The sequence below is a fragment of the Periplaneta americana genome, chromosome 8, assembly GCF_040183065.1.
Source record: "Periplaneta americana isolate PAMFEO1 chromosome 8, P.americana_PAMFEO1_priV1, whole genome shotgun sequence".
Lineage (NCBI taxonomy): Eukaryota > Metazoa > Arthropoda > Insecta > Blattodea > Blattidae > Periplaneta > Periplaneta americana.
Window position 1 is genome coordinate 64472289 of NC_091124.1, and position 15624 is coordinate 64487912.

General features: G+C 36.8%; 1 protein-coding gene across 3 annotated transcripts in view; it reads left to right on the forward strand.

Annotated features, from left to right (window-relative positions):
* LOC138704769 (Golgi reassembly-stacking protein 2-like) overlaps positions 1 to 15624 on the forward strand; it is a 41868-nt gene that overhangs the window by 14259 nt on the left and 11985 nt on the right. The window contains exons 5-7 of one of the 3 annotated variants that reach the window (XM_069832992.1): positions 2143 to 2368; positions 8369 to 8669; positions 12790 to 13007. In XM_069832992.1, coding sequence (XP_069689093.1) covers positions 2143 to 2368; positions 8369 to 8669; positions 12790 to 12974 — 712 coding nt within the window. In that variant the 3' untranslated portion in view covers positions 12975 to 13007. Of the gene's footprint in view, positions 1 to 2142; positions 2369 to 8368; positions 8670 to 12789; positions 13551 to 15624 lie in introns of those variants that run through there. The other 2 variants (XM_069832991.1, XM_069832990.1) reach the window with 2 other exon arrangements.

The following is a 15624-nucleotide window of genomic DNA, read 5'->3' on the forward strand; positions in this document are numbered from 1 at the left end:
TGTTTCGACTAGGGAGTTTAATTTTCTTTGTTGTACTTTTATTATATAGTGCTTTAAAGCTTGAAGTGGACACTTGTCTGTTCTTACATATCTATAAATAATGCAACAAATTTTCTTTTGATGCATCTGATGGCTGGTCATTAGAGTAATCTGTAAAGGCCCGCTCTCACTTAGCGGAATTGAACCGAACAATACTTTTGTTTTTTGTCATACAAAAAAGGATAATTCTTCACAATATTTATTAATTTTTCTTCGTTCATATTAAATTGTGATTTTTGTATACATACTATTTCAGCAATAACTTTAATAGTAAATAAATTAAGCTGCCAAGAATGAATGCGGTTCATTTGTTTTTTCACGAAGGCTTCGCAAGAACTTACGATCGTGCCTGACAGTGGAATAAATATTCTAGCTCCTTAATTCTGTTCTGTTCGATTTGACGCACTGCGCCACTTTCTGCTAGCTTCCATTTAAATACATTGTGAAGAGAAATTCTGTTCCATTCAATTCCGCTAAGTGGGAGCAGGCCTTTACACTTGTCATGAGAGTTATCATATATACAGGTTGAACCATAAGTAGTGTCATTAATTTCAGGGGGTCATTCCTCAAGGTATAGCCGCCATGGTGGTCTGGTGGACCTGGGTCCGATTCCTGGCGTACCTACGATTTATAACTTGTGTTGAGGAAGCAGTGGTTCAGGTAACAGAGATTTTCCCCAAGAGCTCCGGTCTCTTCTGGCATTCCAACAAATCTCCATCATTATATCATCTCATTTCATTGTGGGTTCAATGTAAACCAGCCTCCTGTGGAGCATCCTGGACAATGACTGTCAGTAAATTGGTCTCTTCATATGGGTAAATGACGAAAAGTTAAGTACCCATCGTTAGTAATAAAAAAATCCGTGAGGTATTTCAAACAAAAAAGTGAAATACAATTTCTCTCGTTTTTGCTTCCTTTTCGAAATAAAAATTATTTTATATGTAACATTGTAAAATTCTTTCGCAGAACGAAATGTTACATTTGTTTAGATAAAATTTCTGCACATTTAAAGGACAAAATTAAAATTCTTTCAATCATTCATTATCATGATACACTGCTCTCTTAAATTGACTGAGCATATTGAGAACTAAATCAATGGCTTTCCCAAAACACACTATGAAATGTTTTATATAAAACGATTTTTATCTCGGAAAGGAAGCAAAAACTAGTAAAATTGTATTCAACTTTTTTGTTTGAAATATCTCAAAGAATAACCCCCTGAAATTAATGACATTACTTGCGGTTCAACCTGTATATTTAGTACTAAAGGTACGGTCACACGTCGCTACTTTTCGTGCAACTGGAGGTTGCGAGTCTGTTCACACACAAGGCGCTACTTTTGCAGCTGCAGTCATGCTGCAGGTTTCCATCTCCGTGTTGACTTCTCAATATACATTTTGTGGTTTTGTTCGCATTATTAATAAACTCATGCGAAAGCTTACTTATCTATTATTTGCTTTTCTGTCCTAACTAGTATTCAGAAATTGGCATTATTTTTACTATAAAGCTCTAAAAACGCGTGTATACTTAAATGATACCCAACAGCATATTCACGTAATCAATGTTAGCAACCCTCCTGTTTGAAACTACGCTACAGAAAATTAAAAAAGTGAATTATATCGTCAGCAAATATGCTCAAACTGTGTTTTGCATTTAATAACTGTTACAAATAATTTATTCTCATCATATCTAACATTAAAATACATCCAAACAATAAAAGTATCATTGGCACATTTGGGTGGCAACACTGGTCGCAACCGCAGCAAAAATTTCAACAAAACCGATATAAAAAATGCTGCGGCTGCAACCCTGAGAACCCTGTTCACATGTCGCTACTTTTAAGCTGCGCGCAGCATGGAAAAGTAGCGAGCAGCAGGTTTGGCAGCTGCTACTTTTCGGGTTGCACCATTGTTCACACGTCGCAGTACAAGAGTTGCGCAATTTTTTGTACTGCATCGCTGCAAAAGTAGCGACGTGTGACCGTACCTTAACAGTATTTGCAACTTGAAAAGTGTTGTTGGTATTGAGGATTGCATTCTACTTTTGGTTTTCATAAAGTGGATTTTGTCATTAAAATTTCACCAACAAATTAATTATTTGCAGCCTGGGTTGTGGTATTGGATACGGTTACCTTCATAGAATCCCAATTCGTGGTTCGCCAGTGCCAACAACAACTCGAAATGTAACAAGACCACCACCACCACCACCTCCTACTACAGCCCAGTCACCAGTAGTGCAGCCTCCAGTTGTGGCACCTGTATCCTCAACTCAGGAAGGTCATCCAGTGACTAGTGAACCTTCTCACCCAGTCATAACTCCACAACAAACTGTAATTATATTAAATTTGTATCTACATAAAGATAGGATATAATATTTTATTATAGTTTTTTATTATGCAGGTTAAATTTAGGATTTTTTAACGTCTTGTGTTCTTGTCCAATGGCATGAGGATTATTTGATCTGAATCATTTCCCTCCCTAGCTTCCCAGTGTTGTCACTGTGAGTCCAGTGCACTTCTTCAGATGGTTCATATTTTGCACATTTAACACAAGATTCTACACATTACTGAAAAATGAACTTCAAGTAGAAAAAAAAAATTCTTTATTCTTTAGAGTTCATGTTTTAATGAACAGTTCATATTATTAACAGATTGTGTTGAACATTTTATGAAATTAAGTTACGTGTTATGTGCTTGATAGTATAATATAATTTTGAAACTGCTTTATAAAAGAGAACATTATTAGTTATTATAAGAGATTAAGATCTATACATATCAATGTTAACAGTATTCATAAACTGTTGTCGAAAATGGCTATAAAGTCATTTAAATATGGCTTGAATGCATTACAAAATGCAGGTAGTAGGCTATTGATATAAGGGAGAAGAGTTCGGCCGGCACCATGGATCGTGTCTTGGTGTAGCTCAGATGGAAAGAGCATGCAGAGCTGAGAAGTCCCGGGTTCGATACCCGGTGCAGAAACTAATTTTCTCAAATTAATAGATAAAGATCATTGAGCACATGTACAATACATGTGTGATGGAGGGTGGGTGTGTGTGCTTGCGTTTTTTTTGTGTTAGAGAGAGAGGGGAGAGAGAGACTCTTATCTGTATATGTGAGGATATATTTTTGAATATGCATACACAGTCAACTTCGGTTATAGTGAACCTCTGCAGACCAGCATATTGTGTTCACTACAGTGCATGAGGATTAAGTTGGCGTGATTTCTACTGTCCTTGTCTGAGGTCCTTGTCTACCGACTGCCACCAGATGTGACGGGCAAGAGGTTTCCTTTTGTACAATTCTTGGAATGCCCTTTCTCCTCCCTTCTCCCTTCACACTTTTGCAAACCCAATTAGTGGATCTCTCAGTGGCGTCTCGGGGTTGTTCGAGTTCATTAGTTAGTAGTATCTTGTGAATAGTGAAGTGAGTTTGTATCTTTTTTTTATTGGGTTATTTTACGACGCTAAATCAACATCTCAGGTTATTTAGCGTCTGAATGAAATGAAAGTGATAATGCCGGTGAAATGAGTCTGGGGTCCACCACCGAAAGTTACCCAGCATTTGCTCGTATTGGGTTGAGGGAAAACCTCGAAAAAAACCTCAACCAGGTAACTTGCCCCAACCGGGATTCGAACCTGGGCCACCTGGTTTCGCAGCCAGACGCGCTGACCGTTACTCCACAGGTGTGGACGAGTTTGTATCTTGTTGTACCAATTTAATATAATATAATTCACAAATTAAAATGTTTTCGGAGATACATGGTTTCACTGTTACCTTAAATATTGTAATGAGTGTTGTGCTCTTGTATTTAATAATAATGGTAGGCAATATGGGAAAACGCGGGAAAGCCTTGAAGTCGGACGGTATGAACATGGTTATTAATGCACATAAATTCTTTACTGGAGAATATGAGGCACTGAAATGCGGAAAACAAACAATATCTGTGCTGATTTTTATCGAAAGTACTGTTGCAGCGACACATATATCATCTCGTGGTGTTAACAGGATTAAAATAGAAAAAAAAAACAAAAAAACAAAAAACCAAAAGGAAGCGCTAGAAAGCAGAAGCGGAAGTGGAAGTGTGCTGCGAACTCCAGGAAAGAAACGCCCGAACAGAACTCTTAAAAAACGTGTGTAACATGTTAAAAATGAGCGCACTTGCAAAAGTGACGAAAGAAAATTGGAGGAAGCCCTGTGAACGCATAGAAAAAGTTGAAAAGTTTTATTGGGCGAAGGATGGGCTTGTAGATGGAAATTTATTATTCGTTCGTAATCAATTTGGACGACACAGACACGGACGAACTTTCTGGCGGAGTGGAGTCAGAATTTGAAGAGGAAGAGAATGCCGCCACTGGTAACTCATGGTCGTTTGAAGGAGTGTCGACCATCATAAATGAGGGTAGAGAGAGATGGTGAGCATTCTGTCTCTTTCTAAAAGGGACTAGACAAGTAAATCCTCATGGACTGTATATCCAAGGTTTACTAAAACCAAAGTGTGTGTTTTTATACTATTGACATTGCTATACATACAATATTAATGTCCACTTGGGACAGACAACATTCAATATAAGTAATAATGTTCACTTTATCTTCCAACTTAAACACTTTATTCTTCGACATTCAGATGTTCACAGTTCGAAACTTGAATCTAATCTGACAATGTAGGTAGTAGGCGCTGACCGACTTTGCACCTCTTCCCACTAGAGGTATGCCTACTAGAGCCCGGATGTTAGGCAAAATGCCTTTTTTAAATTGAGTGTATGTATGAAAGACCTATTAGAGATAAATACGTTTCCACACAATTGGGGACAATAGGTCCAATTTTTATTTTGCCTTTTCTGCCTATTTTAGTTCCTGTTGCCTATTTTAAGATGAAATGCCTTTTTTAACCTTTTTACGTCGTTATTGTACATTTTATATATTTTTATATAATGCTGTGAAGCATTAAGATCAGAAGAAACTACAGTTCAAAAGTATTGAAAAGCACAACTGCTAATGGCTTCATTGCCAGATGCAAGGCACTAGACAACAACATATATTTTTAACGCATTTAAAATAAACCGCACATAAATTATATCAAAGAACAAAAAAGAATGGTTGTACAAATTAAAAATATATATTCACCTCACACAAATATTTGTTGAGAATCTTATTCTCCAGCAATACATATGTTTCCAAGAAGTCGTAAACTTTTCTCCCCTACTGATTCCATCTTTTATGTGACTTAACAAAGATGTTTGAACAGTATAACCCTCAGTGCTCAGGTCACTTCGGGATTTACCAATGAAAGAAAGGGAATGAGGAAAATATTTAAAAAAAGTCTCCAGGTCCCGTTACTGTTGTCGCTTGCATGCACAAGTCACGCGTACTTTGAAGTCTCTAATCCCTTCTCACACTCCTCTTTTTGAGACAACACACACTCGGTTTTTTCCGATCTCTGAAAGAAAGTAGAGACAGTCCTTCTGAAATAAGTTGTTTTAAGTTTGCTCCAGTCACTTCAGTAGAAGTAGAAAGATCTTTTTCTGCCATGAAAAACGTTCTTTCTGACAGGTGGCTCACTACGACAGTTGACAACTTAAAAAAGCATCTTGTTGTGACATGTAACCGAGGAAAGTGAGTACCGTATGGGATAGTTTATTAAGTATTTGTCTATTTGTTGTCTGTTTCCATGAATAATAAATGCCTATATGCCTGCCTATTTTAACCAAAATAAATGCCTAAACATTTGCGCTCTAGTCATCACTCTACTCCCTTTTACAAAAGAAAACATTTTCTCTTCCTATTCTTTGAATAACATCTTTTAAAGGAGTGAGAATTAATCCTTCCTTTCTCCCTCACTGCATACACCATTCTCTTTAACATGATTCAAGCTGTCCAGGAAGCTGAACAAATCCTTTGTCTTTCAATGCACATAACAAGTAGATGATTTGAGATTTTGTTGTGAACATATTCTTGGAAGTTTATAGGAGAAAGGATTTCTAAATTACCATTTTGGCCATTTTAAAATTACATTTTCTTGGGAAAGTTCTAGTTTTAGGTTCACTATAACCAAAGTGAGGGTTCACTATAAACGAAAATATTAACGTACTTTTTAATGTATACTGGTCGGAACCAACGATTTAGGTTTCCTATAGCCGAATGTTCACTATATCCAGAGTTGACTGTATCTGTAAGTGCATATGAATAGACTAGTATGTGTGACTGAGTGTGCATGCATATAAATATGAATGAGTATGTGTGCATGCAAATTCGCGTGTGTGCGTGCGTGCACACGCTGACATTTCCACATTGATACATTCTGCCTAGCCACACCATAAGGACTTGGTGAGTTCCTCTGTCTTTTGCAGCAAACTGCATTTGGATAAATTTGTTAGTTGTTGAGTGTAAAACTTTATTATCTGCAGTGTTCATCCTGAACACTGTGTTTGTGTAAATATGAGTACATTGTATGTATATTTATGTGTGACTGTGAATGCATACATCTTTATCTGAGTGACTGTATTATGTGTGTACGATTGTGTGTACGTGCGTGAATATGTGTATATCTGTGAGCATGCAGATGTGCATATGTGGGGTATAGGGCATGTTTGTCAGCATATGGCTGTAGTTGTGTGGATAACTAAATGTGTGTTAATATGTGCTTTTATGAATATTATTACAGTCTACTATATACAGTCACGAAGTTTGGGGTTATATTTGCATTTCTTGCGATAGTTGCTAGCCTCTTGGAGCGCTGTGAGTAATAGGAACAATAGACTGTGTCACTGCCATCGTGATCTAATACAGGCCGTAAGGCAGACCATGTGACTTGCTTAACCCGATCACAAAGGGTGGCGTTTCAACCATATAAATTAATTGGAATGCATAAAGAGTAACATATATTTCTCTAAAATGTAGTGTAATTGCATTACTAAAATTTAAAACAATGATTAGGAGACACTTCAGACATAATTCCTTGCGAGTTAAGGTGTAATATTATTTTTGGTGTGAAAATTATGTTGTTCGTATGTGTAATACCTGCCTTTATTTCGATTAAATATTGCGAAATTCTTGTACATTCATTTATGCACGATTCATTAATTTTCAGTTGCACCGCACAAATATTTAGATATGTTGAAATTATAGGTTATGTTTACTGTACCAGTTGCCCATTTCTGTCTAATTTTAGTGGTCTCCAATGCCCTGCCACTACATATGTATGTTATGTCATATGGAAATTACAGGTTATGTTTACTATATTTAATTTATATTCCTATATTCGCAATTATACATTATAATTAAACATAATGTCATGTATGACACCCGTCACATTCTATTTGTCTGTATTTTAATACTACAATTGAGTACTGAATTATTGTATTTATCTACTACCTAAGAGACGAAGTAACACAATCGTAACTAATTTCATAGGAGTGGTATGGTAAATTTTCTGTCTACAATTAAGGAAGGTAGATGTGCTAAATTAAAATCACAATATAAATTCGTTTTTATTGAACCTCAAAATAGCTTCCATTCTAAACTATGTTCATGCGAACAGATTATGTTAACACGTAAAATTCTCTTCACATTAAAATAACACAGTTTCGTAATTATTTCTGCAACATATTACGCAACAAGAAGTAAACGGAACTTATGGATACATTACACTAAATAAAACTTAACAATGATATGCAATAAAGTTATAATATAATATTTCACTGAGCTCCATACACTGAAATAGAAAACCCGAACATACATTACGGCCTGGTCTAGATCGAAAAGGCATTTCGCTTTGTTGTGAAAAGTTGTGTAAACTGTGAAATGTTCGTTATCGGTTGTAATAACTGTAAATGGCTAAAATACAATAATTTTAATAATAATATGGGACAAGAAGACGTTTGTGGTACTATAAATATTGTAAGAAAAAGAGGTCAGAGTTACATTCTTCCGAAAGATCCAAGAAGGTGAGTTTATAAAATATAATATATACTTTATGAAAATAATATATAAACCTTATGTATTTCATATTTCAATAGTGGAAGGAAAGTGTTAATTTTTTCAAAAGAATGCGATATCGAAAGTACAATACATTTTATCGTCTGCTGTGGAAAGGGTCTGTAATGAGGCGATACTAGTGATCCTGGTGGTTAGCAACTATCTATGGATGCGTATTTCAACTGTCTATGTTTGCATATTTAGTAAGTATTGAGCTTTGTGACTGTATATACTAGACTGTGATATTATCGTCATCATTATTTCGAAGTACCAAATATCTGTCAGACTTTAAGTTTTGTTGTTTGTATGTTTATTACTTAAATTTATGTAAAGTGACTGGTGATCTTGTTGCAGATGGGTGGGGTTCCTACGTTCTCAATGGGTGGTATATCACATCCTGGTCTAAGTGATGGTGTAATGGCTGGTGTTCCAGCACCATTTCCCAATTTAGCTGGTGCAACGTCTCCATTTCCTACACCAACAAGTGCCCCTGTACCACCACCAACACTTCATCCTGCATTTGCTGGAGCAACCACCACTGTAGCAGGCACCAGCCATCTTTTTCCATTGCCTCCCCGCAGCGGTATTGAGACAATGGCCACTGCAAGTGGTGTGGTGCCATCTGTAGTCAGAACTGCTACTACACTCGCTACAAGTATGTAAACTGTGGAGTAACTTGAATTTATTGTCTAATATATGGCAGTAGGGCAGGAGCGAATTTTATTTCTTTCAGAGATGAGTTCTGAGACATAGGAGAATACAAGTAAAAAAATTCATATTTCAAATTTAATCCCCTCCTGTTTTCATTTGTCGAACAGTCTTGTGAACATAATAACCCCAGATTAGTAGGGTATTCTTCTTATTTAATTTCTTCACCTGAAGGCGAAAATAGATCAAGCATTCAGAATATCATGGTATCTTACTTCATCGCAATGGAAAAATTTCAACCAAACCTTTTTTTTTTAATTGTCCGAAATTACTTTTTGCCTAATTTTGAACAATCAGTATGTTTAATTTTCATATGAAGCAGCTTTAACATTTGATAGTGTCTGAAGTTACAGTAATTTTGATTAATAGAACGTTTCTGAGCCAAGCCTTCTGATTAGATATCAGATGCATAGGCACTAAAAGTTAAGAATGTCGGTAAATTGGTCTACACAACTGGCTTCATAGGGTGAATGACGAATAGGCAAGAACCCACCATTAGAAACAAAAGTTGAGTGGATGTGGTGTCCATTTTGTAAGATTTTTAGACCTGATTCACAAAATTACAAATTCTTAATAATGATACACAACTGACAATGAGTCACTTGAATTGGAGCATGTATGTACTGTAGTAATTCCTGTGATGTAAGTGATAGCAAAGACCATTAATAAAATATTGTATTTTGTTTTAATACCAATAACAGTCTTAGTCAGCACTTACACATCAGCACATAGTTTACTAAATGCATACTTGAGTCCCTGTGGCTCAGGTCTCAATTGTGAGATTTCGGATTCTAGTGAAGTAACCTAAAAACCCTCCCAATGAATACCACATCCACTCCAGTATAAGCAGTGCCATTCTTAACTATTAGTGTCTAAACATTCGATGTCTACAACGAAGAAGCCATTATGAACTCAAGAATGGTCATAAAAATAGTACTGTAATATTTTTGTAGCAAGCATTGTGTAATCTTTAATTGTTTAAGCATTGTTATCAATACATGTATTGTAGTAAATATCTGATGCTCATACACATACACTTAATAGTCACAAAAAGTCCACTGTTGTGGAATAAAGGTTAGCATGTCTGTCCATGAAACTAGCAGGGACAGCTTCAAATCCTGGTTGGGATAAGTTACATGGTTGATGTTTTTTCTGGGGTTTTTCCCTCAATCCTTTAAGAATAAATGCTGGGTAGCTTTCGACTCTGGACTCATTTCACTGGCATTATCATCTTAATTTCACTCAGAGGCTAAATAAATACTAAAGGATATGCTACAGGAGCTAAATGACAGCTATGAACATATGGGATGAAAATAAACGCAAATAAGACGAAGGCCGTGGTCATGGGAAGAAAAGTAAAGAAGGTAAACTTGCGAATTCTAAATCAGGCAGTAGAGCAAATCGACAGCTTCAAATACTTGGGATGTACGATAAGCAGTAACATGAGCTGCTGTCAGGAAGTGAAAAGGAGGATAGGAATGGCAAAGGAATCTTTTAATAGAAAAAGGAGCATCTTCTGCGGACCTCTGGAAAAAGAACTAAGGAAGAGACTAGTGAAGTGCTTTGTATAGAGTGTGACATTGTATGGGGCAGAAACGTGTACATTATGACGAAGTGAAGAGAAGTGAATAGAAGCATTTGAAATGTGGATATGAAGAAGAATGGAATGTGTGAAGTGGACAGACAGAATAAGAAATGAAGCTGTGCTGGAAAGAGTGAGTGAAGAAAGAATGATGCTGAAACTGATCAGGAAGAGGAAAAGGAATTGGTTGGGTCAATGGCTGAGAAGAAACTGCCTACTGAAGGTTGCACTGGAAGAAATGGTGAACGGAAGAAGAGTTCGGGACAGAAGAAGATATCAGATGATAGACAGCATTATGATTAGGGACTGGATTTTTATGTAATTACATATTATATTCCTTTCAACCTAACTGTATATAAATAACAAATCTTTGCGAATCTTGTAATTACCATTAATATATTAATATTTGATACTACATATTTTTACATATTTACCCCACATTACATATTATGGCTTGGTATTACATAAATCTACATAGTTAGGGGTTTTATTCATTTTTACTTCTTTAAAAGGAAAAAGAAAACTTCTGCTGGGGAAGTTTACAGTTTGAAATACACAGATTTAAAAAGCCTTTTTACCTACCCGAGAAAGGATATATTTCGGGACGAAATATAACATCTTAGTTCCAGGAAGTAAAAGAGGCACTTACCCATTACCGCTCACTGTAAATATGAGTGATCAAGAGACAACCTTTCTCATAAAACTACTTTGTATTGTAAAAGCCAAGAAGGGAATAATCTCATACGCATAAGCGGACGACATAGTAGTAGGGTCTAAAGACCTTACAAAGTTACAAGAAACAATAAACATCATGGTAAAATGGTGCAATAAAAACAGATTTGATATAAATGTGGACAAGACAGAAATGATGATACTCTGAAACTGCGGAAGAGCACCAGAAACAGTAGAAATCGTCATGAAGAACAGAAAATTAAAAATTGTACCAGACTACAAATATCTAGGCTTAACAATACAAACCAGCGCAGATATTGATATTAAATATTTTCATGATTTTACATATTTTTGTACATATTCAGCTTATTTTTCTTACATAAATATGTACATATTTCACATCTTGATATTACATAAGAATCCGGCTCTAATTATGATATATGGACATATGAGGAGACAAAGAGGAAGGCAGAAAATATGAAAATTGGAGATTGGAGAAAGCTGGGTTTGCAGTGAAAGACCTGCTCTTGGGCAGAACACTAGATGATGATGATGATGATGATGATGATGATGATGATACAAGGGTAAGGGAGTTATCCTTTACCAAGAGTATACCTCAACAAATAAGTGGCTTTCTCAACTTTTGATGGTTTACTCTGTGATGAATGAATTACTGCCCTCAAAATGACTGTCAATGTATGCCCTGTGAGATCTTTGCCTGGAACATACCAAGATGGTAACCAATATCACTGATGCAACAGTAAGATTGAAACACTTGCGCATGTCTTGGTTGCCTGCCCTTATGATGAGATACTCCAAAACACAAGACATCATAACATCCAGACAGTGATTGCCAGTGCCTTTCGAAAATATCATCATGCCACTTTTGAAGAAGTTCATGGGTTAGCTTAAGGTAGTTCTTGCCACAGAATTAATGTGATTGACATTTCACTGGTTCTTTTACTGAATATATTGTCGACTCCACAATAGGAACTGAATCCTACAAAACTAGCAGAAGTCCGCATTGAAAAATGCAGAGAATATGAATCTATCTTTCCCTCTCGGTTAAAGAAAATGTATTCTAACCAACATAGAAGCGTTAAGGCTGATGATTGGAGCAAGAGGCACAATACCTTGCCTCTTTGTTGATTTTTGCCACTGATTTAATCTAAAAAAAAATGTTTGTGACTTCGCACTGTTTGCCTTTAAAGGATCAGTAAAAATTCTTAAGTCATCTATATACTTGATTGAATTGGTCGCTGCACTACCCTATGGCTTCCTTCCCTATTTTTGTGCCTGTTATCCAATTTCATTGTTGTATGACTTGAGGCTTTCCTGGCGTTTGATGTGGAATAACTCTTCTCGGGTTCTCAGCCAGGTGAGTTGGAGATTAGTTTCCAAACTTTCAACGGCTAGCTCTGCCATCTTCTTCAGGGAATGAAGTGACGTGGGACCATGTCTGGCGGTCGGGACTAGGAACTTGCTCCTGATTGGCCTGCAGCAGGAAGCCCTACTTTTGCATATATACCAGCTAGACATGGTCCCACATCACTTCATTCCCTCAAGAAGATGGCAGAGCTAGCCGTCGAAAGCTTGGAAGCTAATCTTCAACTCACCTGGCTGAGAACCCGAGAAGAGTTATTCTACAATTTCATTGTTGTTACTAATTTTTCTAATATTTTGTATCTTGTGAGTTTCATTCTTTTTTAATATTTGGCATGTTTTGTGAATCAGATAACTTCCTAGAGTAGAAAGCTGAAAGCTAAATAAATGTACACTTGGTGATACATGAAATATGTAATTTTTGTTACAGGTTTCCCACAACCTGCGCCACCAAGTATTCCGGGCATGCCAGTGACCACACCCATTTCTTTACCTGGCATGCCACCGATTACAGTTAGTGCCACATTACCATACACCACACTTGAAGGACTTCAAGTAACTGGAGGGAGTTCTGAGCCACAACCTGTTGCAGTACCTATTCCAGCTTCTCAGTAACATTTTGCATTGCTTGATGTAAGCATTGAAGAAGTAAGACATTTCTCTGAACATGTTTTAGATCACATGAAGAAAAACTCTCCATCTTCATTCAGACAATTTGTAGGAAATCTTCCAGTGTCCATTCTGTTGAATTCATGGAAATGAAGTTTATTCTGTCATGCTATAAATATTTATTGGAAGAGTCTACAGGATGATTATTTACTTCAGATTTTTAATTAATAACTAATATAGACAAAAACGCATGAATAGAATAAATTTGTATTCCTGTTTTTTTTTTTTTCCGAATTCGAAAACTTTCACGAAATCGCCAACGTCATCAATTATTGTGTACAAGATTTTTCATCTTGTATTGTTAGTCACAGGCACAGAAAAAAACTGGTCATACATGAAAAAATCGCTTATATTTCACATATTTTAGTTACTACAATTGAAGTGCAACTTTATTATATGCTGTTTCTTCATAATAATCGAGATTTTAAAGGTTATGTGAAAGAAAACAGTTCACAAGGGCTGTATTAAAATGTATATGTTTGAAGTTTGGTAAACTATGAATAAAATATAAAAATATACTTATCCATTGCGTTATATTGTGCTCATTTGTGCACACCAGTGTTCAAAGTAATATTTTATTTGCACTCTTTTTAGCAAGTGATTTTTAATAGGCAGGCTTTCTATTAATTAAAAAGAACTTAGTTTTTGATTCACTATAAATAGGGCTTCTGATTTTATTGAGTAAAAATCAATTTATCATGTTTTATTTCATATGTGTTTTATATACAAAAGGTTGGATAAAAAGTAATGGCAACAGTTTGATGATTCTGACATGGCTTTATTCACAGTGGTACAACATTTACGTACCTTCAATATAGTTGCCACCCTTATTTATCACCTTATGCCAAATGTTTGGAAGGTGTCGTACACCATCAACGCGTCCATGTTAGTTGATGTTCCGTATTGACTGCTCTATAGCACAGATAAGTTCATCTCTGGTGTTGCACCAGGTCCCTCACAGTTCTTTCACTTTGGCGAAGAGATCGTAATTGCATGGACTCACATCGGGTGAGTACAGTGATGTTCCAGAATCTCCCATTGCCAATGGCGCAAGAGGTCCTTGACAGCAGCAGCGGTGTGATTCCTTGCATTGTCATGAAGAATGATGGGGTTCTGTACCACCAAGTGTCGTCGTTTTCTCCTGAGCGCTGGACGAAGGTGGTGATGCTTCACACAGTCCCTGAAAACATTCTTCTGCACTACGACCTCATGGCACATCAATTTTGATCCAGAAACGTTGCTCTAGTTTTGTAAACATGGTATTAGGGCACTCGCACTATCCCTATGAAACTCAACATTTTACATACTGCAGTAGATTGACAGAGTACTGTCACCGCTTGCTGCACTAACTCATCTAACAGTCCTTGTTCATGTCCACACAGCTGGCAGCTCTCGAACTCACTATCGTCATGTGACAGCAGTGTTGCCATAACTTTTTATCCAAACCTTGTACTAATTTCACTAAGTGACTCAGATATGTGATATACAGAGCAAGTCAAACCTAACTTCGTTGCATTCTTACTACCACGAGATTACTTTTTAATGTTTAACACATTGGGTTTTCCTGATAATTGTTTGCTGTAAGCCTGGCTCTGGACATAATGCATAGGTTTTTCTTGTTAGTTTGCACTAAGCCAGTGACACAATGTTTCTGGCACTTTACAATGTCAATCTACATTAGTAACTTTCTGAATTGTATTAAGAAATGCGTATATTTAACCATAGTTAGAAACACCAGTACAATAATGCTTTTCCCTCGTATCTCTGAAGAAGTCATATGAGTTTTGTTTGTTCAAGTTTCGGCGCTATGTAACCTTTGGAAAACACTGCCGAAACATCGGATCTCCGGGTAGGGACTACACTGAGAAATGCCAAGAATCGTACCACAGTACTTATTTGGAACACCAAAAGTCACACCGTCCAGTCAATCAGAGCCAAGTTTAATATTGAAACATTATCTATGACTTTGTGCCAATGCTGGAGTATTTTTGGATTCCACATCTGAAAAGATTTGCTAATTTTGAAGTAAAGAAGTGGTCAAGTCAAATTTGTAAAGCATCTTCGTTATCAAAGGAGTTACCTTGAAGATTGTTGGATAGATAATGGAAAAGGTGAAAATCTCAGGGCACACAATCGGGAGAATATGGAGGATGTGGAATCACTTCCCAGCCAAGCTCCTGGATAGTGTGTTCGCGTAGGCTTTCGCGGCTGGTGTACATGGTGTGTAAATAAGCTTCGGGGCTTCTACCGCGTTGTCTTGGTGTTGATGGCTGACGTTTCGACCGCTGTGTTGTGGTCATCTTCAGAGCAGTTGTTGGATAAGGAAATAGTCTGCGAGCTCGTATATATATATATAGTAGTCTCGATGGGGGGAGTACTTGCGGTGATAGGTCGTAGGTTCTCCTTCTGGCATCTGATTGGACCTTCATTGTCCAATCCGGTTGAGGTCTGTATGAAGGGGAGTATTCATATTATGAGGGCCAGTATTTAATATGAATACTCCCCTTCATACAGACCTCAACCGGATTGGACAACGAAGGACCAATCAGATGCCAGAAGGAGAACCTACGACCTATCACCGCAAGTACTCCCCGCC